Genomic DNA, 22,294 nt, shown 5'->3' on the forward strand with positions numbered 1-22,294 from the left:
GGCGCGGCCACCGGGGCCGGGCCAGTGCGGGCAGGCATCTCGCGTGTCCGGGCGTGGAGCGGGGAACGGGGCCCGGGGGCGGAAGGGAGCCGGCTCCGGCTGCGCAGGGGCTCGCGCGCGGACCGCCGGCTTTTCGCGCGGAAACCAGAACCGCCGAGAGGGGAGGGGGAAGGGGGAGCAGAGAAGGATGTACCAACTGAGAGGGGGACGGCTGGCAGACGACGGGGCGGGGGCGCAGGAGCGACCATTCCGGGAAGGACTGTACCAAACGTAAAGTCGTGGAGGGGAGAAATTGGGAATGAAAGCCTCCGCCCCCTCCCTGATTCTCCTCCCCTCCCGGCACAGTCCCCTTCGCGCCCCGCCCCAAGCGGCGATGCAGGAGGAGTGGGGAGGAGGAGGTCGGTGTGTGTCATCCCGTGGTGCCCGAGAGGAGAACGGAGCGGCCTGTACCATCGGCCGCGAAGTGGGAGGGGGAGAAGGAATGGACTAGCCCAACATACCTCTCGGGAACTCCGGGGCAAAAAGAAGTGAGAAAGGGGGAGGCATCTATTAGACCCCAATGACTACCGAGAAGGATAGAAACTGGGGACCCAAGTCTGCCTGTAGATGGAAACTGAATCTTGTCCACTGCTGCCTGCCTTTTCAACCCCTGCTTGAACTCTGCCTGTCTGCCTAGCCCCTGTCTGCAGTAAGCCTGTTTGGTCATCCACGTCCTTCTGCCTTCGGGTCTTATCTATTCATTCATTCTGTCTTGTTAACCCCGACTGCAGTCAAATTGTATGCTCAGCCCCTGCACTTTGTAATCTGCCTGTTTGGACAACCACTGCCTAGTCAAATGGTCTTTTCCAGCCATGCATTCTCATGCATTGTCTTGTTAACCCTGGACTCAACACTCAGCCTGTCTTGTCCAGCCACTCACCCTGTGTTGACAGTCACTCCCCCTGAGAACCAAACTGTCAACCATTGCCTGACAGTGTCAATCAGCAGGTTTTAGAATCAATACTAAGTATCCATTCTGACTACCTGTCAGTCAGCCTAACCTGTTAGTGTGTCTGTTTAGCATCAATCAACCTGTCTTATTCAGTCAGTGTAAGCATCATAGAATCTTGGGATTTAGAGCTGGGAGAGACCTTAGAGATCATCTCTTCCATTTGGAGACAACAGAGGCGAGGCATCAAGGTCATTTTGTCCTATTAGGATGTCAACCTGTCAGTATCAATCAGCCAGTGCAATTCATTAGTTCCTGTTGTCTGGGTGATGATGCTGGAAACCTAAGAGTCAGCAGGTCCCATAGTCTTGTTGCCACTGGTTATCTACCCCCTATTCTGTTAAACCTGTGGCTAAGGGTTCCTAAAATTACTAAGGGGAAAGCAGTAGTTGAGGAAGATACCTGGTCTGTAGGAAACATATTGATAAGCTAAAATACCCCAAAGATGAAGGGTTGACCTGGGTCCCCAAGGTGTTATTATTAGGCCTAATTTCTTCAAAAGCTCTGGGCTTAACTCTGAAATCTCCCATCCTGTAATCAATCCCTTTTCTCTTAATCAGGAAGGGAAAGGAAGGGAAGCTATCCATTAGTCTGGCATTCTAGGCAGTAACTGAGTTAACCCTGGAAAGGTTGTCCCTGCTTCATCTAGTTGGAAAAGAGGGTACAGAACTAGAAAAGGCTTCAAGCAAGCCTCAGAGTTTTCATTTTGAACAATGCTTCCTGTTCCCAATTATAACCGCCTGCCATGTTCCCAAGGGTGGAGACAGAGTTCAGAAGTGGAACAGTAGAAAATCTGAGTCTCAGCCAAGCTAAGGTCAGACATAGTAGGAAACATACACTGCCAGTGAAACAGTGGTCAGTCAGCCAGGAGACCAGTGAAGCTGAGTCACTGACAATGCAGTGGTGTTAGTCACCCACTCAGACTGGCAGCTTTACCAGGCTCCCAAAGGTAGAGGATGATAAATGTAAACAAGTCCTGGGGCCCAGAACTGCAGCACCTCCCCTTCTCAGCCTAATAGAACCAAGACGGAACCCAGACAAACTAACTTTCCGAGTGTCGGTTTGGTTTTTGCCTGACCTTGTCCCCACACCACTGACTCAGTTGACCAATAGAGATGAGTTTTGCATAAATTGATGCCCCAAGAGGCTCTCACTGAAATGCAGCAGAAAAAGTCAGCTGAAATACCTCCTTCTTACCTGCTAAACTGGGTAGTCTAGTCTTGTCTGGGGCCCAGAGAAGGCTCAAGAGGTGTGTGTATATGGAGGGGTGGGGGATAGGCTCAGGCTTTCTCACCTATCCCCAAACTATGACACAGGGTGTGGTCACAGACTTTCTCTAGAACATTTGGTATGCCTAATCAGCTCCCCACTTTATTCTGGGCTGGGTTTAAGAGAACCACTCCTTCCTCCAAAAAACTGGGGCAATTCTGGGTTAAAGAAAGTTGGCCCCAAAAGCCCTTTCCATCAGTAGGAGTTGGGTCAATGTTGCTGCCATTCTCCAGTGGGAGAAATTGAGGGGAACTACAGAACACAATAGCCCATTTTAAAATGTGATCCAGGCTCCACATTTAAACATCTCTTCAAAATTCCCGCACCATAACCCCACCCAAATGCCATGTAGGGTTGTGTCCGCTGGAGGAGCTGCTCCTAATACCTCTGGCCAAAAGCTCAAGTTTCTAAACAAATTGTCTCTCAGCTCTCTTTTTTCCTGGCCTTATGTGGGGTGGGAGGCCCTAGGAGGGGTTAGTCTAGATAGTGCGTCAGGCTAAGAGGGGACTGTGAGTGTCTTCCTGAAACTTGGCGCTTTTTGTGTCTACTTGTACTGGTCTTCTTTTCCTAAATGTACCATGTGTGTAAAATAGCATTGTGTATGCAGTACACTATGGGGCTCCTTTTTTCCTAAGCCTATATATGGTATACTTGGAAATAAGAATGTATGTGTTTTCTCTCTTTTTTTTCCCTTCCACATATTTCTAAGAACCTTTCTTGAGTGTCTTTGGGTATATGTTGCTAAGTGTTAACAAAGAGGTAAAGATTCATGACCTGGAGAACTATTCTTCTCCCTCCCTCCTCCTCAACCCCTATCCCATCTAACCTGAATTCTGCAGAGGAAATCCATGGTTTACCCTTAGAAACTGCCCACTCTGTGCCCAGTGTAAATGGAAGGAGAAAAAGGAGTTTCCCTGGGACCCAAAAAGGAGATCTGGTTGAGGAGGGGTCCTGGAGAAGCCATTAACTCAAACCATAGCATTTGGAGCTTTTCTGCGTCTAGGGTGCAACTGGTAGCTTTTGCCTTCCTGTGGGAATGAGGAAGAGTTGTGATGGTAGTGGTGGTAGTGGTAGATGAGGAGAAGACTACTGCTCTTCTTTGTCCTTAGATAATGGCCAGTGTTGGTAGCTGGAGAGGGTGCTACGAGGGTGCCTGGATACCTGGGTTCTCCTCAGCTGACCTTGGCAGAAGGGGAAGCCCCCTTGCTTCAGAGGGCAAAAGCTTTCTCCTAGAGGGGTGCTCTGCTAATGTGAGGAAGTGGGAAGGGAATCCGTCTCTTCAGGGAGTGGCCCCAACATGTGTCCAACCAGCCTCCTAAGAACATGATGTTCCTGACTTTCTTGAATGTCCATGCAACTCCCCTGTCTTGCTGATGAAACCATATGGAAAAGTCCCTGGACAGCAGTAAATGGTGGGGATCAATAAATCATTACGGCGTTCTTAGAAGGGGTGGCTACCCTGATCCAAAGGACAACCCTGTGGGTGGGTCTGTTAAAGCCTTTTTGCTCTTAGAAGCCTCTGAGATCCAGTCTTTGGAGTATGGGGAGGGACCTGGCAGGAGCAAGAGAAGAGGAGGGTTTCTAGGGCAGCAGAGTCAACAAGTCAACAACTCTAATGGGGAGATGGAGAAGAAAGGCAGGCTGAGGGTAGGAGGGGCCTCTTCTGCTTAGCCAATAACCCCTGAATGGGGTTGTGGGGATACTCCTCAAAGCCTGGAGGAAAAAAGTGTTATCCACCCTTGGTGTCAACAGGACCCAAGCAGAAGACAGTGCTGAAAGTGGAGACACTGAGAGAAGTCAAACTGAACCATTTAATCAGCCCAAGGTCAGAGTCAGAGGAAAGGGAGAGGCATGTGGGATTTCCCAAGAAGGCAGACATATAATGGGATCTGTCACTGTCCCTTCCTTTTATCTTTATTGCAGTTGTCTTTGGCAACAAAAAGTCTCCTCTCAAGAGTTCCATGAGGATCCATTTGCCCTCTTAGCAGACAATAGGCAGCATGTGAGATCCCTGCCCCTCCCCACCTCCAATGGGAATGGCTTCCCAAGTCATTCCACATGAAGCATTAGGGCCGGAAGGAGAGGGTTGCTTCCCCCCTCCCCTTGAGTTACTTCAACAAAGACCGGAGGAACAAAAATGTGGAACATCCAAACTATAAGTCACAGAGGAAAAACAAGGTGTGGAGAGGTGAGAGAGGAGTGGAGACACATATACATACACGTCCTGAAGCACAGGCACTCAGACATAAATATACATTTTCATTTGTACCGTTCGGTTGCCTTTCCTCCACAGGACTCCAGGTCTTCTCTGAGGAGGTGACGATGGGGGGGGTAGCAGCCCTATGGCTTTTATTCTTCCAACTCCCATTCAATATAACTTGAACTGGGTAAAAGCCAGGTCTGGTAGGATTAGAGGCCTCACAAAGGATGGATAGATAGGGAGGGAAACTGGGTTAGGGGAAGGAAGATAGAGCTTGGGGCCCAAGGTGGGAGTAGGATATAATCCTCCTAAGAGTTAACTCCAGCTTCTTTTGAACCCTAATCTCCGGTGTCTGGAATATTCCCCAAACTGATCTAGCCAGTGGGGGGACCAGAAGACCTCTGCAGGGGAACCTGGCTCCTGGGAGGAGACCTTCATCAGACTGGCCTCCACCCTGTTCCCCCAATCCTCCATATCAAGTTTTTGGGGCCTCAGTGCCTTCTCTATCTAGTCTCCGCCTCCAACAGTGTACTTCGCCACTGAAGTACAAAACTGGGGCTCGTTAGCCCTCCCCTTTCCCATCCTGTGATTTCCCAGCATGTGGTTGGGTGAGGAAAGGAAGGAGTATAACTGTCGTCAGCTGTTAAGATTTGGGGAAGCTGCGGGCTTGTACAGTTGGCAGAACACTGAGGGAAGAGTCCCTGAACCCTCTGGAAATTAGAAGATAAAGGTGGAAATTAAAGGCATTAGATATTTGCACAAGTATGTAGGAGTGAGAAAGGTAAGGTGTCTACAGGGGTAGTGCCTTGGCCTCTCATACCTCTTGAACATCAAGTTCATCCACAGGATTCCAAAGAACATCAAGTTCAAAATAAAGTAAAAATAAAAATAAAAAAAAAGAATATCAGGTTCTTTGGGAAAGAGCAGTTTGCCCCTCTTCTCATCCCCAGACTTCCAGAGGGTTCTAACAGCCCCAAATAATCATTCCTCCCACATAGTTACCAGTATGCCCTCTAAGAAGACCTCCTTCTGAGCCTACAGTCATACACACACCACCTTCACACCACTGTGTTTCCTTCCATAAATGTAGGTGATGTGGGCATCTGCGTGCCACGCTCCAGGGAGCTTGAGCTTCGAAGGGGCAAGAGGCAGCGCCCTGGGGTCCCTCCACGGGCCTGTTGGGCTCGCTGCTCCCAACAGCACAGGGGCCGAAACACCTCCCTCCGAAGGTCCCTGCTTCGCCATGTGTAGATGACAGGGTTGAGCAGGGAATTGAACATGGCAAAGAAAAAGAAGTAGTGGGCTTTGTAGAGTATGGGACAGGCACGGACAGGGCAGGAGGTGTCCAGCAGGAGTACAATGAAGGCTGGCAGCCAACAAACAATGAAGACACCCAACACAATGGTCACTGTCTTCAGCAATGCCAAGGTATGTGGTACAGCCACCTCAGCATGGCTAGAACGCACCACACAGTAGATGCGTACATAGAGGGCAACTATGGCCAGCAAGATGGCAGTGAACACAGTCACAACAAAGAGCACGTAGGACTTGGCGTAGAGCGGCAGCACTGTAGAGCAGGCATCCAGATGACCAAGGCAGTTCCAACCAAGGATGGGTAGACCCCCCAGGGCCACGGAGATGACCCAGCAAGCCCCAATCAACAACAACATCCGGAAGCTCTTGTCACTACCATACACCTTCACTTTTGTGATAGCCACATGCCGCTCGATGGCAATGGCCAATAGGCTGAAGACTGAGGCAGAAAGTGCAATGAAGGCTGAGCCCTCTCGAGCAAACCAGAACACAGGGGTCAGCTGCAGTGTTCGGGGGCCGGACAGCAGAGTATTGGCCATAAAAGCTACGCCAGCCAGCAGATCTGAGGCTGCCAAGTTGCCCAGGAACAAGTACATGGCTGAATGAAACTTGCTGTTCCGAGCAACAGCCACCAATACCAGCAGGTTCTCCAGGATGATGGCACAGCAAACCAGGACAATGAAGACAGAGAAAGCCTGACGGGATGATGTATCTGGGGTTACAAGAGTCTCTTTGGTGAAGTTGTAGTGTTCAAATACCTTGTCGGGATTCAGGTAATCTTCATAAGGGCTGCCCATGGCCAGCCCCCAGCTGGGATGGGGTGTTGTCCCAGACCCTACTCCCACCCCCCCACCAAAAGCCAGATGGGACTCAGCAATCACTTGAAGCCATGGGGTTGTGAGAGCTAGAGAAAAGAAAATACAAATCAGTCAGCAACTTGAAGGAACTTGGGGGGTGAGGGGAATGGGGAAGGGCTTTTGCTTTTAGCTTTTGCTACCCAAAGTCATAAGTGGTGACATGTTCTTGGCCTCAGAGAGTAGACGTGGTACATCCCCGCTTCCCCTCAGCCCCCAGGAACAGTGACCTGTGCTCCCAGACACTCTGCCCAGGGACCCATCATCAGGGAAGATCCTCATGGTCCAAATGTGGTCTAAGGGATTCAGGGTGGGGTCAAACAGACCAGGACAGATTTTCAGTATCCCCCAAATGTGCATCTTACTTAATTCCACTTCTCAACTTTCATTCCTCATCATTTCCCATCTGTTCTCTTTCCATCAAAACTTAGTTCAAAGTTTGACCCTGCAGGACACCCATACTTGATTCCTCTTCTCTTTTCCCTCAATCCCTATAGACTTCAATCTGTACCATGTCCATTAGTACTTACATAGTCTTTTTTTTTTTAATTTTTATTTTTTTTATTATTTTAAACCCTTAACTTCTGCGTATTGACTTATAGGCGAAAGAGTGGTAAGGGTAGGCAATGGGGGTCAAGTGACTTGCCCAGGGTCACACAGCTGGGAAGTGTCTGAGGTCAGATTTGAACCTAGGACCTCCAGTCTCTAGGCCTGGCTCTCAATCCACTGAGCTACCCAGCTGCCCCCTACTTACATAGTCTTTTGCTGTTTTGTGTACTCTGGGTATTTTACCAAACTCAATGTCCTCACCAAAATTATGAGCTACCTATAGATATGATCTTTCTCTTTATCCTCTTCCCAAAGTACCCAGGTCTGGGCTTTTGCACAGTGGAAGTATGGACCACGGTGCCCCTTATCTGCCAGAGACAGGGTGATATTGGGCTAATAGCACTCTTATTACTGGTCACCTTTGTTACCTGCTCCCCATCATTTCCCAGTTGGGGTTACAGCCTCATAACCTTAAATACCCCCATGATAAGCATCAGGATGACTGCAGGTGGGCAGAAGAGAGGCTAGAGCCAGGCTGAACCCTGGAACAGCCACCCATGTTCTTTTCAAAGGCTATTCTAGGGGCAGCTAGGTAGCTCAGTGGATTGAGAGTCAGGCCCAGAGACTGGATGTCCTGGGTTCAAATCTGGTCTTAGACACTTCCTAGCTATTCTATCCCTTACTCCCTTTTCCTGGACCCTCCAGACCAAGCACTTGAGCTCATCCATGCCCTTCTCTCTGTGAAACTTCTCTGAAGCTCAGAATGATGGCCCACCCCCAAGCTTGAGGGAGTCTGGTGGCAAGGACTTCCCTCTGGCCTTAGAAGGGAACTCTGATCTAAGCCAGGGACATACGCCTTGTCCAGTCTTGTGCCTTGTCCAATCTTGTGCATTAGGGGGATGGGGATAAGGGGCTGAGTCAGGGAGGAGACAGCTCTTTCTCAAAAACAGCTCTTTGTCATGAGCAGGATGGGGGTTGGGGTAAGCTCAGACAGGGTGTCCCAGGAGGGTAGGCAGGAGGGGGTGGACCCCTGTGCTGAGATATAATCCAGATGTGCAAGGCCTCTGGATTGGGGTGGAGCCCATGCTCCAGTCATATCCGGTCCAGGGAGCTGAGGAGGGAGAGAAGACTGGGGGGATGGGCAGCATGAGAAAGACCATAGGGGGTGGGGGAGACTAGAGAACAAGTTGAGGGGAGTGTCCAGCCTTCAAAGGAGGCTTCCAGCTTCCAAACTCAGCAAATGGAGACTGAGCTGGGATGGAGAAGAAGAGATGTATGTCAGGGACTGTATGGCCGGATTCTTGTAGAAATAGATATTATAAGGCCCCTGGTCCAACTTGAGACAAAAAGGGGCCTCTCCTAGGTTGCACAGGTAGGGAAAAAGAGTCTCTCTATAGAGAAAGGCTCCCTAGTTCATCCAGTTTCATGCTCCCAGTCCGACCAGCCTCTCCCAGGTATCCCGCCCTTCTCCCCACCCCCACCCACTCAACTCCTCTCATCTCAATAGGTTCTAATCTACATCCTAGTGGCCTGCCCTTATGGGCTGGAGTGGCCCCCATGGAGCACTGGATCAAAGTGGCAGGGAACCCACTCCCCCAAACTCCATCATAACAACAAACAGGAGCCTCTCCCATCTTAGGCAAACCCACAATGCCCTTCCCAAAGCCAACCTATCTGTCCTAGCCCCTGAAACTGCAGCCCTGGCCCCGAAAGACAATACCTACCTCTGGGCCTGGGACTTTATCTTGGGTGGGTCCCTGTACTTTCATACTAGTGCTGCTCTCTGGATGCTCCTAGGAACCCCTTGAACTGAGATTTCCCCACACTGTCCAGCCTCAGGGATAAGCTACACCCAAGACGGAGGGTCTGGTCCCGCATGGTTGCTTTGGCTCTGGGCCTGGTTCTCTGCCGCCTGGAATGGGGAGGGGGGGAAATCTGAGGCAGGAGAGAGGGCATCCGTCCTGGTTTGGAAACAGAGGAGGATTTGTCTGTCTCCCTCCCAGGACTGTCACCCTGCCCAGCTAGGCTGACAGAGGCCCCTTGTTCCTGGGACTCGACCTCAGGTTCCATGACGCCCTCTGCCTGATGGAGTTCAATCACGGGAGGCAACTCTTTGCTGCAGCCCAAGTCCCTCAGTCCAGGACAGCACACGCCTGACTGGTTTAAAGCCTGTAAAGAACTGCAACTATCAGGTTATTTCTTAGCAGGAGGGAGGCCTAGTGCTTGACCATTTCCCTTTTCAGAAACTTTATTGGTGCACACAAAATCCCTGGAAGTCCAACAGGTGACAGGGTCCCCCTGAACTCTTGAACTGATTCTTTGGCTATATTAGGAAGGCAGAAGGAAAACTTGATTTCCTTTGAAGAGTGAATTAATGTCAACTGTAGAACTCAGGTTGGATAGAATCCAGACAATGACTAAAAAGACCCAAACCTTCTAGGACTGTAGCCTTCTCAGATCCCCTCTCTATACAGGGTCACTAAATAACCATTAAAAGTTCTACCTCAATGAATGCTCAATCTTACTAGTTGTTTTTACTGTCTACTGGGTTCTCTCCTTCCAGGTGTAATGGATCGCAATGGTTTCAGTTTCCATGTGAAGAAGGGTGATAAGAGAGGGAGGGACCAATGCCACTACAGCTTGCAGATGACCACAGCTAACCACTTCCCCCAGGTCCCACCCCTCAGGTCCAAAGACTGATTGATAGCTGATTTCGGAAAGAAGAAACTCATCAGTCAACTGGTCAGTAGATTCCTCCTCTTTCCTGCTCCCAAATAACTAGGGAGTTTTCGATATAGGAGGAAGTCTGAGCCTGCCCTAAACATAGCCCAGGCCTCCTAGCACCAGTTCTCGAATTCCCATTGCTCTTCTGGTCCACTCCAGAAGTGAGTTAATCAGCTTTGAGGACAGGGTGAGTAGGAGACCCATCGGGGAGAGGAGTCCCAGATAGGTAAACTGATGCACTGGCCCTCTGTATCTCCACAACTTTAGAGAAGATACATCCTCCAGTCAGTTAGCCCTTCCTTTCCCCAAGACTCAACAGAAGTCTCTGGGCAAAAGTTAACCCAGGCTTAGCCTGGACCGGCAGTAGAATTCAAGTTCGATTCCTGCCTAGCTATTTTCCCAGCCCCAGCACCCTTTCTGCTAGAGCCAAGCCTGGCTTGGCAAGAGTTAAAACCCTTCCAAGGCTCCGGAAATCGCCAGACCCAAAATGGAATGAGGGGCCAGGGGGGCAGATGGAGTGCAGCCTAGTGAGGAGGGAAGCAAAGAGAAAAGTACAAACTCTAGGTCTGAACTCATTTGCAATAGAAAGCTCATGCAAGGAGAGCCGGAGGCAAGTGCCACCAGTAGGGGAGAGAGAAGGGGAGAGGTAGCCATACCTCCTTTCCCCGTCCCCCAATCCGGGTCAGCTCCACAAACCCAAGTCAAGTGGACAAACTGCTAAGCACATCTTGGCCTTTCCTATTCTAAATCTGTGTCTAGCCTAAGGGACTGGCTACTGCACCTGCCACCGGGCACCAGGCTCAACACATTAGGAGGCGCCACTGGAAAAGGCCCATTAGGACAAGGGGAGATGCTTATCTCCCTCTCAGGATGCAGACGGCCATTCCCAGAGCACCCAGACAGGAGCCAGCTCCAGAGGTTGATTACTACTACTAGAAGCCCACGAGAGCCAGCAGAGTTTCCAGGCTGGTAGTCCGGCCAGAACTGCCTCCTACCCATGCCTTCTTAGGGTCCGGGGCGGAGGGGATAGGGGTGGGGGGAACAGAGTCTCTGTAGTCCCTTCGGTCCTCAAAATCCCAGCTGGATCTGAGTGCATCTCCATGGTGACGAAGGTCCCGCCCCCAGGGGAGTCCACTTGGGTCTTATCGCGCCCCTGGAATGCTCGGTATCTGCACCGGGCAGCCCGCTTATCTCAGGTTGTGGCCTTTTAGCCTTGGGTTCTCCTCCGGCTCTAGCTCGGGGCCCTGCTCTTTTCCCAGGCATTGGACTCCTTGACTTTCCCGGTGGGGACAGCTGTCTCCTTAAGCCTCGATGTCCCTCCCGAGTATGACAACCGGGTTCACTTTCCCCAGAAACCAACAATTCTAGGGCGGACGAGCGGGGGGGGGGGGGGGTGCAAAGCGGGGGAGAAGGGAGAAGAAGGAAAGACGGGGCAGAACCAAGAGAGGCAAAGGGAAGTAGCGATGTGTCTGAGTCTCAGGGAAAGTTCTTCCAAAAGGACAAGGAGGGGGGAGGGGGAACTCGGGACTAGACGAACTCCTAAGAGTCACCCGGACACAAATTACAGGGTGCAGACTCAGGGCCAAGACCCTACTATCTAAGGGTTCTTGGTAGAGACGACAACCACGAGGTCCACTCAGGACCGCTTCCCTAGGGCCGTGTCGTGGGCTCGATGCCCGGGGAACATCTGACGGTCATGAGCCCCTAGGGAAAGTCCCCGCCACTACTGCCGTGACTCAGTCTCGGGTCCATGGGGGCCAAGCGTGGAGCCCGGGACAAGCACACGCCGTGACACCCTCAGTGACACGCACACGTCCCCGGGGGCTCCTGGTAACGCTTCTCGAACGCCATGTGGCTCTCGTTTTCGCTCCCCAAGTACGCCCCGCCATTCCGAAAAAGGGGAAGGAAACTGAGGCAGCAGGCAGGGTAGGAAGCGGAGAACAAGCTGGACAGATTTCCTCGTTTCTAAGGAAATTGTCTAGTTCCTTTTTCCTCAGTTTGGTGGTCCTCAGAGGACCGATACCTTCTGCCGTCTAAAACTGCTTGGTAAACAACGGGACTGGGACCTCCGGTCTGAGTCAGGGTGCCAGTTCCCTCAGTCTAGTCCCGTCAGACATCGCCTAAGTGCCCAAAAGCCCCATCCCCGCCCCCATTCCGTTCACTATGAAAATGCAGATTCCGCCTCCGCGCAGACTTCCTGCCCTCGGAAGGGAAGCGGAGGGGAGGAGAGGTGTGAGGAGAGGATCAGAAAGGATAGGGGAGGAGAGGGGCTTTGGGGGGCTGGATGGTCTCAGCCCTCGGATAAGAAAAGCGGGAACAGAATATCCCTCTGAACTCTCAAAGGACAAGTGGAGTTGGGAAAGGAGGGAGGGAGAAAGCCTTGGAATAGAAGAGGAGGAAAGCCCCCTTTCCGTGCGACCGGGCGGTGGGCCAGGGTGGAGGAGGGGGAGAGCTGTGCGTGCACGCGCCCTCGCCCGGCCACAGTTCCTCCAGCCCGCCGATCCTACCATCCCCGGTGGGACTGGGACCCAAGCAATCGGACCTGAGGGGTTACGGAGGGAGTGGGAGCAGGGTCCACTGGGAGCGCGCTGCCACCTCGCTCCTCTTTCACAATGACAATCTCCCGCGCGGCGCGCGCTCACCTGGCTCCTCCCGGGCCGGACTCTGCCTCAGACTCCGGCGCCGCCTCCCTCCCGCCGCCGATGCGGGCCCCTAGGCCGGGCCGGGCCGGCCGGAGCGCGGAGTCTGAGTGCTCCGTGTTCCTGTTACGCTCCCACAACGGCCGCTGCTCCGGCTGGGGCTCCAGCAGCCGGCCGGGCAGAGCTTGGGTCTTGGGGCGGGGAGAGCCACCGCCTCTGCAACCAGCTCGCTCCTCCCCGCGCCCTTCCCCCTTTCTCCTTTCCGGACGCGGCTTAGCCACAACCAATGTCTTCCAGATGTGGCTGCACCCCGCGCCTCCAAAGAGGTGGGAGGGAGGCCGGGGAAGGGGCAATAGGAGAGAGAAAGACCGCTGGGATATGGAGGTAGGGTAAGGGCTGGCTAGGAGAAAATGAGTGGAGGAGAGGAGCACAAGTGAACATACCTGAGAAATTGGAGCAACTACCCGCCGACCACATTCTCTTTCTACCCAAGCTATGGCAATCTGAGAGGACCTATGACTTCATTCTGGTCTTAGCCTAAGGGGTCATTGCTAACCTTCCCAAGGCAATTCAAGGGACAGTGTCCCTGGTCACTCTTCCACTCAGAACCCAGGGCTCTAACCTAGCATTCTGAGCCAGAGAAGAGGGTACCTCCCCTCCTCCCCTGCCCCACCTGGTGCCCACTTAAATGGACATTCTTCCAACTCTCTGAAAACAGGATTAGTCCCAGGACTTCACTTGTCCACTCCTCTATGCCACCACTCGAATTCTTCCTCCTCCCCTTCCCACCTCCCATCAGCCACTGTTCTGTTCCTCTAGGTTCCCAGTTCAGAGACCTTACTGAGATTAGATCCTTCTTCCCTCTGCAGCCCACATTTACATCAAACCCCGACGTTCTTTCTGGCTTCTTTTCATCTGAACTGAATCCTTGTTCTCAGGTTAATAGTTTCTAGAATTCCCTTTTGTAGCTCTTTTTCCCTGGGAACTGCCTACCTGGGAAAGGAAGGGACCAAGACACGCACAGACTTCTGACTTCAACGGGTAGATAGGTCATTGTAAAAGACAAGGAGTGGCCTAGATTTAGGAATACAGAGGGACAAAAGACTTTTTTAAAATTTGCAAACATTTATTTAATTAATTAATTTAGAATACTTTCCCATCGTTACATGATTCATGTTCTTTCCCTCCCCTTCTTCCCCCACTTCCTGTAGCCAATGAGCAATTCCACTAGGATTTTACAAATGTTATTGATCAAGACCTATTTCCATATTATTAATATTTGCATTAGGGTGATCTCTTAGAATCTACATCCCCAATCATATCCCCATCAACCCATGTGATCAAGCAGTTGTTTTTCCTCTGTGTTTCTACTTCCACAGTTCTTTCCCTGAATGTGAAATTGTGTTCTTTCTCATAACTCCCTCAGAATTGTCCTGGGTCATTGCATTGCTGCTAGCAGAGAAGTCCATTACATTTGATTGTGCCACAGTGTATCCGTATCTGTGACTCTGTGTACAATGTTCTCCCGGTTTGGCTCCTTTCACTCTGCATCAATTCCTGGAGGGCATTCCAGTTCACATGGAATTCCTCCAGTTCATTATTCCTTTCAGCATAATAGTATGGGATGAAGGACTTTGAGGGGCAAATAGGAGATGGAGTTTGTCAGGAAAAACTTAAGCTTCAATATACATTCATTGCCTAATTCAGATTAGACTCGTTCTTAAATAAGTCTGCCCCTAGACCCAGACACACTGAAGTTTATATCTCTTCTGAGCTCACTCAGGTTTGCTGAACTAGACCACCACCTTATCTCTTTTTCTTAGCCTGAACCCCTACAAAATTTGATCCACTATTCTGATCTCACCATTTGTTAGGCCCCTGCCCTCATTCTAATCTGAACTAATTTTTCTCCCTAGATTGGATCCTTATCCTCAAAGTAGCCTGTTCCTTGACTCAAACATACCCACTGCAGAGCCCTCTAATCTCATTCCTGTCTGTCCTCAGATTGGAAGTGTATTTTTTTCCCTTTATTTCCTTCCAGAATGGGTTCATCTGTCCCATCTAAAATGCTGCCTTACTCAGTCTCAGCATCTCTGTATCTCTGAATTCCCTTATAGATTTCCACTTGTAAGAAGTGCGTAAGGCCAGGGCTCAGTGTTCAATGGCTGGGAAAGGCATGACTATCATCATGAAGATACTGAACCTGGACCATATGGCAGTGGAGAAACCAGACTGGGTGGTGTACATGAATGTCAGATCTTGAACAGTCCCAGATTGGGCCTCTTTTGGAGGCATACTTCAGGACATTAGCCAGGGAAAGCTGGGAAGTAGCTGTACTCAAAAGGAGCAACCTCCAACCCAGGTGGCTGGGGTTTCTCTCTCCCTCTTCCCCCTCTTGCCCAACAGAACAAGCAGACACCCAAGCAAGGATACAGAAGGATGAGTTCTCACCTCCCCTAGAGAATCTCCGAGCGAGCAGCGGATATCCCCTCACCGTTTCAGGAACCTGAAAGCTGCTGAGGAAGTCACCCGTTCCACTTATCTCACTTGTTTTCAGTCAACTCATTAAAATTGTGGTTCACCACCTCCGAGTACAAGAAGAGGAATGGGGACTATGAAATCATCTTTGATCAGGCAAGGAAAGGATTAATATTCCCTCACAATGGAGACCAAGACTGACCCTCAGGTGATCCCAGAGACAATCTCAGACACCCATAAATTGACTGATTCAGATTCAGGAAGACAAACACATAGACCCAAAGTTGCAAACACCCCTATCCAGAGGGCTTTGGACTCAGACTCACTAATGATCACAGTTTTTCAGACAGTCTCACAGACAAATAGATTAAAAAATGAAACTCACTGTATATGAAATAGAAAGGTGTGAGCTAGTAGCAGACAGTACAGGCAGATGGATTCATAGAGGGTCAAATGAACCAGTCCAGAGATGTGAATGATGCTGTTTCTACACCAACTTATAGAATAAAAGTGGGGGCTATAAGGATTTGTCCTTAGCTCAGAATTGTCCAACACTGTGATCAGTGACTTAGATGAAGGTGTGGAGAGAATGCTTATCAAATTCCCAGTTGATATGAAGCTAGGAGGGACAGCTCAGACAAGACACAGCCAGAAAAATGTCCCAAATCTCATCTTATTAGATAATAGGGATAGGGGTAATGTCTTCATTTGAGATTCAAAAAAAAAAACACCAAAAAACAGCTTCACAGGTCTAGAATGGAAGTTCACATGAAAGACAGCTTTTAGTGGACCAGAAGCTCAATATGAACCAACCCTGTGATAATTTAGCAGCCAAAGACTCACATTTCATCCTCTACAAAATAAAGGAGTTGGACTAAATGGCCTCTGAGGTCCCTTTCAGCTCTAGATCTATGATCCAGTGATATTAAACTGCATTAAAAGAGTCAGGGTGGTCAAGAGTGAAAATGAGGAAAGGGATCATCTCACTTTCACTGCCCGCTTTATCTGACTGTTCTCATTTCAGGATATCATGTTTTAGGAAGAACATTGATAAACCAGTGAATGAAAAAGACTTTGACCAGCAAGGGAAGGGGATTGGGAAAGATTCCATGTAAAAATTTGTGGAAGGAAATAGGGGTATTTAATCTGAAGAAAAGAAGACTTAGAGAGACAAGGGTCTTTGTCCTGAAGCGTTTGAAGGATAACCAGGTAATACAGGGGATGGAAGTCTCTGCCTGGAATCAGGAAAAAAATGTGTTCAAACTGAGTATACTGAAGTCAGACACTAGTTAAGTGATCCTGAGAAAGTCACTTAACCGCAGTCTGCCTCAACTTCCTCATCTGCAAAATGAGGATCTTAATAATAATAGTACTTACTTCACAGGGTTCTTGTGAGGCTAAAATGATATAATATTTGAAGGGTATTTTGCAAATCTTAAAATGCTAAATAAATGCTAGGATAGTGATGATGTCATTAGATTTGTTCTATTTGACCTTAAAGAACAGAACAAGGAGGAATAAGTGAAGTTTCAGAAAGAAACATTTAGTCTTGTTAAGAAGAAAAATCAGAACAGTTGAAAAGTGGAAAGGTGTCCTTGAGGAGATGCTGTCATCTTTCAATGAAAACCTTGATGAGTAAGTTAAATAATCACTCAGGGGATGTTGTAGATGAGATTTCTGCTCAGGTCCAAGTTGGACTGTATGCCTCTCAAGGTTCTTCTGACTGAGATTTTGAGGTTCTCTGACTTAGCCCCTTCCTATCTCCTTCATGTGTCCCAGGTACAGAGTTCACATCATAGCAATCTCTGCTAAGTGACCCGCCAGTCCAGGGACTCCCAGGCCAGTCCCTCTGTACTTCTCCAAGTATGTGAAGAAGCAACCATGTTGGGTTATTTGGTGAGGGAGACAAGAAATTTCTCTTGCTTTAGTCAGAGCTTTAGCTGGGACTTCCAGATACATCTGTATTTTACCACCTGAGTTCCTCTGGACAACTCTCAAGAGATTCTGACAAAGCTCCCCCAACCCAAAATGTCTATCTGGTGGGATAGGGTAAGATAGTAAGAAGAATCCATGGTCCTATGACCATTATCCCATTGGAAAGCCCTTCCTTTGGTTCCAATATTTTCATAAGAGATGGAACCAAGACTGAGGAACCCTGTCTCCAGACCCCAGTCCTCTTCTCTTTGCCTGTCAGATGTCAGCATCTGGTAGAATAGGATATGTACAGTAAATAGAGCACCAGGCCTAGAGACAGGAGGTCCTGGATTCAAATCTAGCCTCAGACACTTCCTAGCTGTGTGACCCTGGGCTTAACCCCAATTGTCTAATGCTTATGGTTCTTCTGACTCAGAACCAATACTCAGTATCAATTCTAAGATAAAGGTAAAGAAAAAAAAAAAGAATAGGACGTACAGGGGATGAGTGGGTGGGAGAGGCAACCCTGTTAGGGAAGAAGGTCAGAGCTACCACTCCCCAATATCCCCAGTGCTATTCTAGCCTCAAGTGACAACTGGATCTAGGATTGGGGGAAGGGACGTCCTGCTATAGAGAAGATTTCCAGATGTTCTTCTTGGCACTCTAAAGGGGATAGGGGGATGGAGGAATGGGAATTTGAGGGGGTGGGGCCCAGTTTTGGCTGCAAGAGTAAGTGGGGGGGCCTTGAAACTCCAGCCCCAACTCTAGCCACGTCTACAACAATGTAGTAATCCTATCACCAGTTCTTGCCAGGATCAATCAACTCTTTAGGAGTTGGGAAATGATGGAGGGGGTGGGGGGGGGCAGTGTGAAGCAGGCACCGGATGGGTTGGGAGACAGGGACAAAACATTAACCCTTACCCACAAATATCTTGCCCATTAGCTCAGGACCAGATCTCAGATCTTGTGTTTGTGCATGTGTGTGGGTAACTGGGGGTGAGAGGAAGTAAAGCAGCTGCTTTTGACACCTGTTTATTCTGTCTATCATCATCCACCTCCTGCCCCACATTGGTATAACAGTAATAACTCATTATATATATATATATATATATGTATATACATATATATAGTATAGAAGGCTGCCTGAGGGCAGTGACTGTTACATTTTTGTCATTTGCATCCCCAGTGCTTAACAGAGTTCTGGACACCTAAAATGTATTGGATCAAATATCATTTGCAAGTCTTTCCCATAATAATATTACTGCAAAGTAGTTTTACAGATGGAGAAACTGAAGCATAGGGAGGTTAAGGTGATTCATAAGCTCCCTTGGGGGTCAATTATACCTTTCTATGAAGATAACTTTCAAATGTACATATCTAGCATTCATTTCTCTTCTGAGATGTTCTGCATCCCCACTAGACTGTTGGGCATCTCTAGCTGAATGTCTAATTATTATCTCCAAATAAACATAACCAAAATGGAACTCATTATCTTCCCCACTGATCTTAAATCCCCATCCTCCCTCCCCCAATTTTCTCCTCCTAGAGAATTAATCATCCTGGATTGCATTCTCAAAGTCAACTTCAGCTCTTTGCTTTCTTTCAGCTTTTATATCCACTTCACAAAAATCAGCTTCACAAGTCATGGATGGGGGCTAGTGGTGGAAAAGTATTTCATATGAAAAAGATACCAAGATCTAGCCTATTTCCTCATCTGCAAAATGAGGAGGTTGGACCAGATGGCCTCTGAAGTCCCTCATCTTTTATAATCTTTTAGGCTTCATTAATGAATCCAGAGCATCAGGGATTCTATTTCTATAACACCTCTCTCCTTTCTCCCTTTCTCTTTATTCAAATGGTCACTACCCTCATTCAGATTCTTATCATCCCTGAATAGACCTTTACAATAGCACCCTTGGAGGGGGATTTATTTATTAACTTTTTTATTTATTTTACTTTAAATTCAAACTTATTTTTCTTCAGTTCTAAATTCTCTACCCCTCATTCATTAAGAAGGTAAGAAAAGGGGGCAGCTGGGTGGCTCAGTGGATTGAGAGCCAGAGGTCTGGGTTCTTCCTAGCTGGGAAGTCACTTAACCCCCATTGCCTAGCCCTTACCACTCTTCTGCCTTAGAACCAATACACGGTATTGATTCCAGGATGGAAAGTAAGGGTTAAAAAAAAAGGTAAGAAAAACAAAACCTATTAGAAATATGTATATTTATGAAACAGGTATTTCTACATTAGCCATGTCACCAAAAAAAAGGCAAGAACAAGAAAGAGAAGAAAATATTCTTCTATTGTATTCATTGTCCTCTGAGTCTATTTGTTTTCTATTTGTAGGTAGATAGCTTGCTTAGTGGTGAGTCCTTTTGAATTGTGGTTGGTTATTGGGTTCATTAGTTACTGTCTTTCTGAGTTGATTTATCTTTACAACCCCACTGTACTTATATAAAGTGTTCTCTTGGTTCTGTTCACTTTACTTTGCATTGGTTCATAAGATCTGTCTTCTCTATCTTTGATCTCTTTGGGTATACTAATAGTGATATATCACTAGGTCCAAGCATATCCAGATTTTAATAGCTTTGGGGGCAACTTTTGTTGTCAAGTTGTTCAGTCATTTCAGTTGTGTCAGACTCTTCCTGACCCTATTTGTAGTCTTTTTAGCAAAGATACTAGAGGGATTTGCCATTTCTCTGGTTTATTTTATAGATGAGGAGACTGAAACCAAGAGTTAAGTGACTTGCCTAATGTCACAAACCTAGTGTCTGAGGCCAAATTTGAACTCAGGAAGATGTCTTAACTCCAGGCCCTGCACTCTATCCACTTGCCCTTTGGGCAACTACCTCAGATTTATATTATTTTATATTTCTCTAACTATTAGTGATTTAGAGCATATGCCTAATTATAATTTTGACCATTTGTCAATTGAGGAATGACTCATTTTTGTAAAATTGACTCAGTTCCTTGTATATTTTAGAAATGAAACCACATTATCAATGAAACTTGCCTTTATTAGTATTTTACTTAGTCCCTCTGCTGCCAACCTTTCTTTTGTCTAAACTATATTCCACATAGCTGTCAAAATAATCTTCCTAAAGAAAATATCTGGCCAGGCTACTCCCCTGTTCAAGAATCTTCAATGGTTATTTCTTCTAGAATAAACTACAAATTCCTCAGATTGGCATATAAAGCCCTTCATGATCAGGCTCCAGACCACCTGTCCAAACATTTAATACTACTCCCCTTCACAGAGTCAACATTCCAAACAAATTAGCCTCCTTGCTATTCCCTGAACTCCGAACTCTATCTACTTGCTCCTGACTTTTGCACAGGCTGTGCCCTCCTTCCCTCCTGAGATGTACTCCCTCTTCACTTCTGTCTGTTTAGACTTCAGAGCTTCTTTTGAAAGTCAGCCCAGGTGTCATTTCCTATCTCTCTAGTTGTTGGTACTCTCTCCTAAAATTATCTTGAATTTACTTATCTGTGTACATGCCATATCCTCTAGTAGACTATAATAAGCTTCAGAAAGGGTTTTCATTTTCTCTCAGTATACTCAGTCTAGCACATAGTAGATACTTAATAATGCTTATAGGGTCACATAGTTAGTGTCATGGCTGGGATTTGAATTTAGGTCTTCCTGGTTTCAAGTCCAGGACTTTTTCCTCCTTACTGCCACGTTGCCTCCCTCGGAATCAGACATGGAAAAGAACCTTCCTAAGTATGAATACCCTCTACACCATTCTAGAAAGGTGGCTACCCAGTCGCTCTTTAAAGACTTCACCTTCTTCTTTATAGCCTTTTCCAACCCCTGGCTATCCCTTATCTATTGGTGCTAATCCTTGGCCCACCTCATTTCTCTCACACTGATACTTCCTCCCCTCCCACTCCTGCCCCTAGGAAACAGAAATTTCCTCTGACTCCCGACTCCCTTACTAGCAAAACATGCGGGGGTGTACTCCCTGGGGATCTTTCCTTCCTTATTGCTTTACTCACTATCTTGGGGGGGGGGAGTGTCACTTAGAACTAGGGGGAGCTAGAGTCTGGGATCAGCCTGCTGCAGCTTTCCCCTCCCTCTTCAAACCCCCCCCCCCATCCCCTTTCCCCCAGTGCTGGAAATTGCAGAGGTCTGATGTAGATGGCCAGGTCCAGGCAGCAGAGAGGCACATTCAACATACAAGCTCAATGTCTGAGCCCAGCATCCAGACTCTTAGTCACCCAACACCCCACCTCCTGGAATTTATTATGTTTCAGCTTGATCCTGCTGGAGGATGGAGGAGGAAGCTCAAATGAAGTTAGGGAAAGGACTCCTGCTCTCTTCAGCAAGCTATATCCTAGGTCCTGAGTCTCTATGGAGCCAGAGCTTGGTGACCTGCCTCAGTCTCCCTGAGGAAATATAGTCAGAATGCCATGAGAAGAGGTCATGTGGACAGACCTAGTTAAAGATTGACTTAGGAGTCTGCATAGCCTGACCTTTGACTGCAGCCCATACTGGGCTGGGGAGAGACAAGAATATGATACCCAGCTATCCTCTGGGTGCTCTGATGGGAAAGTTGAAGGAGTTTAGAAGAGGATGAGATCCAAACTAATCTTGATGGGGGTGGAGGAAAGCTTGATCACAGTGACCCAGAAGGTGCCATACTGATTATCCTGCTTGGGAGGGAACTGCACTGATCTCATGAACTACACTAACCCAAGCAAGAAACTGCATTGAGAAAAGAGTGCACTAACTCCCGTCACTGGAGGGTCTAGACCCACCAGAATGAGGAGGCAGCAGCTGTAATGAGTGATGCTAGTAAGTGGTAAGTGTCCTGGGGGCCACTCCTCTGTGTAGAGTCTGAGTGCATTCTTATTAAAGAAGATGACTTCCTTCCAGCATCACCAAGTTGCCTGGCCTTGGGCGGGTGTCTTTCTCTTTCCCGGCCTCAGTTTCCTCATCTGAAAAATGAAGAGCTACAGGGGAAGTTGTTTGAGGTCACTTCAATATTGCCTGTAGCAATATTTCAAACCTCTATGTAACTTTGCTAAGATTGTCATTAGTATAGTTATGCCAAATCTAAATCCTCACTTCGGAACCCAGGATGCCTAGGGAAGACCTGGAGAGACCACAGCCTGGAGGGCTCCCGTTCCTCTTGGGGATTCCACTTAGGCTCTTCCCCTTCCCCGCCTACGGCGGGAGTAGGCGGGATCACCAGGAGAAAGCTTACGGGCGCGCTGGGGGCGGGGCCCAAGTGGGGGCGTGCCAAACGGGGGCGTGGTCAAGTACCTCCCGGTCCTGAAACTGTTTCGCCCTCCGTACTTTCCCGCTCAGAATTCGAGAGTACGCAATTTGTCGCCCGTGATGTCATTTCCGGGCGCCCCTGGAA

The 22,294-nt window shown here is 48.4% G+C and overlaps 2 protein-coding genes across 2 annotated transcripts in view; both read right to left on the minus strand.

Annotated features, from left to right (window-relative positions):
- LOC123256269 (DNA (cytosine-5)-methyltransferase 1-like) overlaps positions 1 to 248 on the minus strand; it is a 55,886-nt gene extending 55,638 nt beyond the window's left edge. The window contains exon 1 of the mRNA XM_044684925.1: positions 4 to 248. Within this exon, the coding sequence (XP_044540860.1) occupies positions 4 to 248 (245 nt within the window). The remainder of the gene's footprint in view (positions 1 to 3) is intronic.
- Positions 249 to 3,968: 3,720 nt separating this feature from the next.
- S1PR2 (sphingosine-1-phosphate receptor 2) lies at positions 3,969 to 7,210 on the minus strand. Its single transcript, XM_044658377.1, has one exon. It carries the CDS (start codon positions 6,566 to 6,568, stop codon positions 5,516 to 5,518), a length of 1,053 nt encoding a protein of 350 aa, XP_044514312.1. The 5' UTR covers positions 6,569 to 7,210; the 3' UTR covers positions 3,969 to 5,515.
- Between the last annotated feature and the right edge of the window lie 15,084 nt (positions 7,211 to 22,294).

Source organism: Gracilinanus agilis, chromosome 1 (assembly GCF_016433145.1).
Source record: "Gracilinanus agilis isolate LMUSP501 chromosome 1, AgileGrace, whole genome shotgun sequence".
Taxonomy (NCBI): Eukaryota; Metazoa; Chordata; class Mammalia; order Didelphimorphia; family Didelphidae; genus Gracilinanus; species Gracilinanus agilis.

Coding starts and splice junctions, on each gene's coding strand:
- S1PR2 (XM_044658377.1), bottom strand. CDS start 6,568: ATGGGCAGCCCTTATGAAGATTACCTGAATCCCGACAAGGTATTTGAA.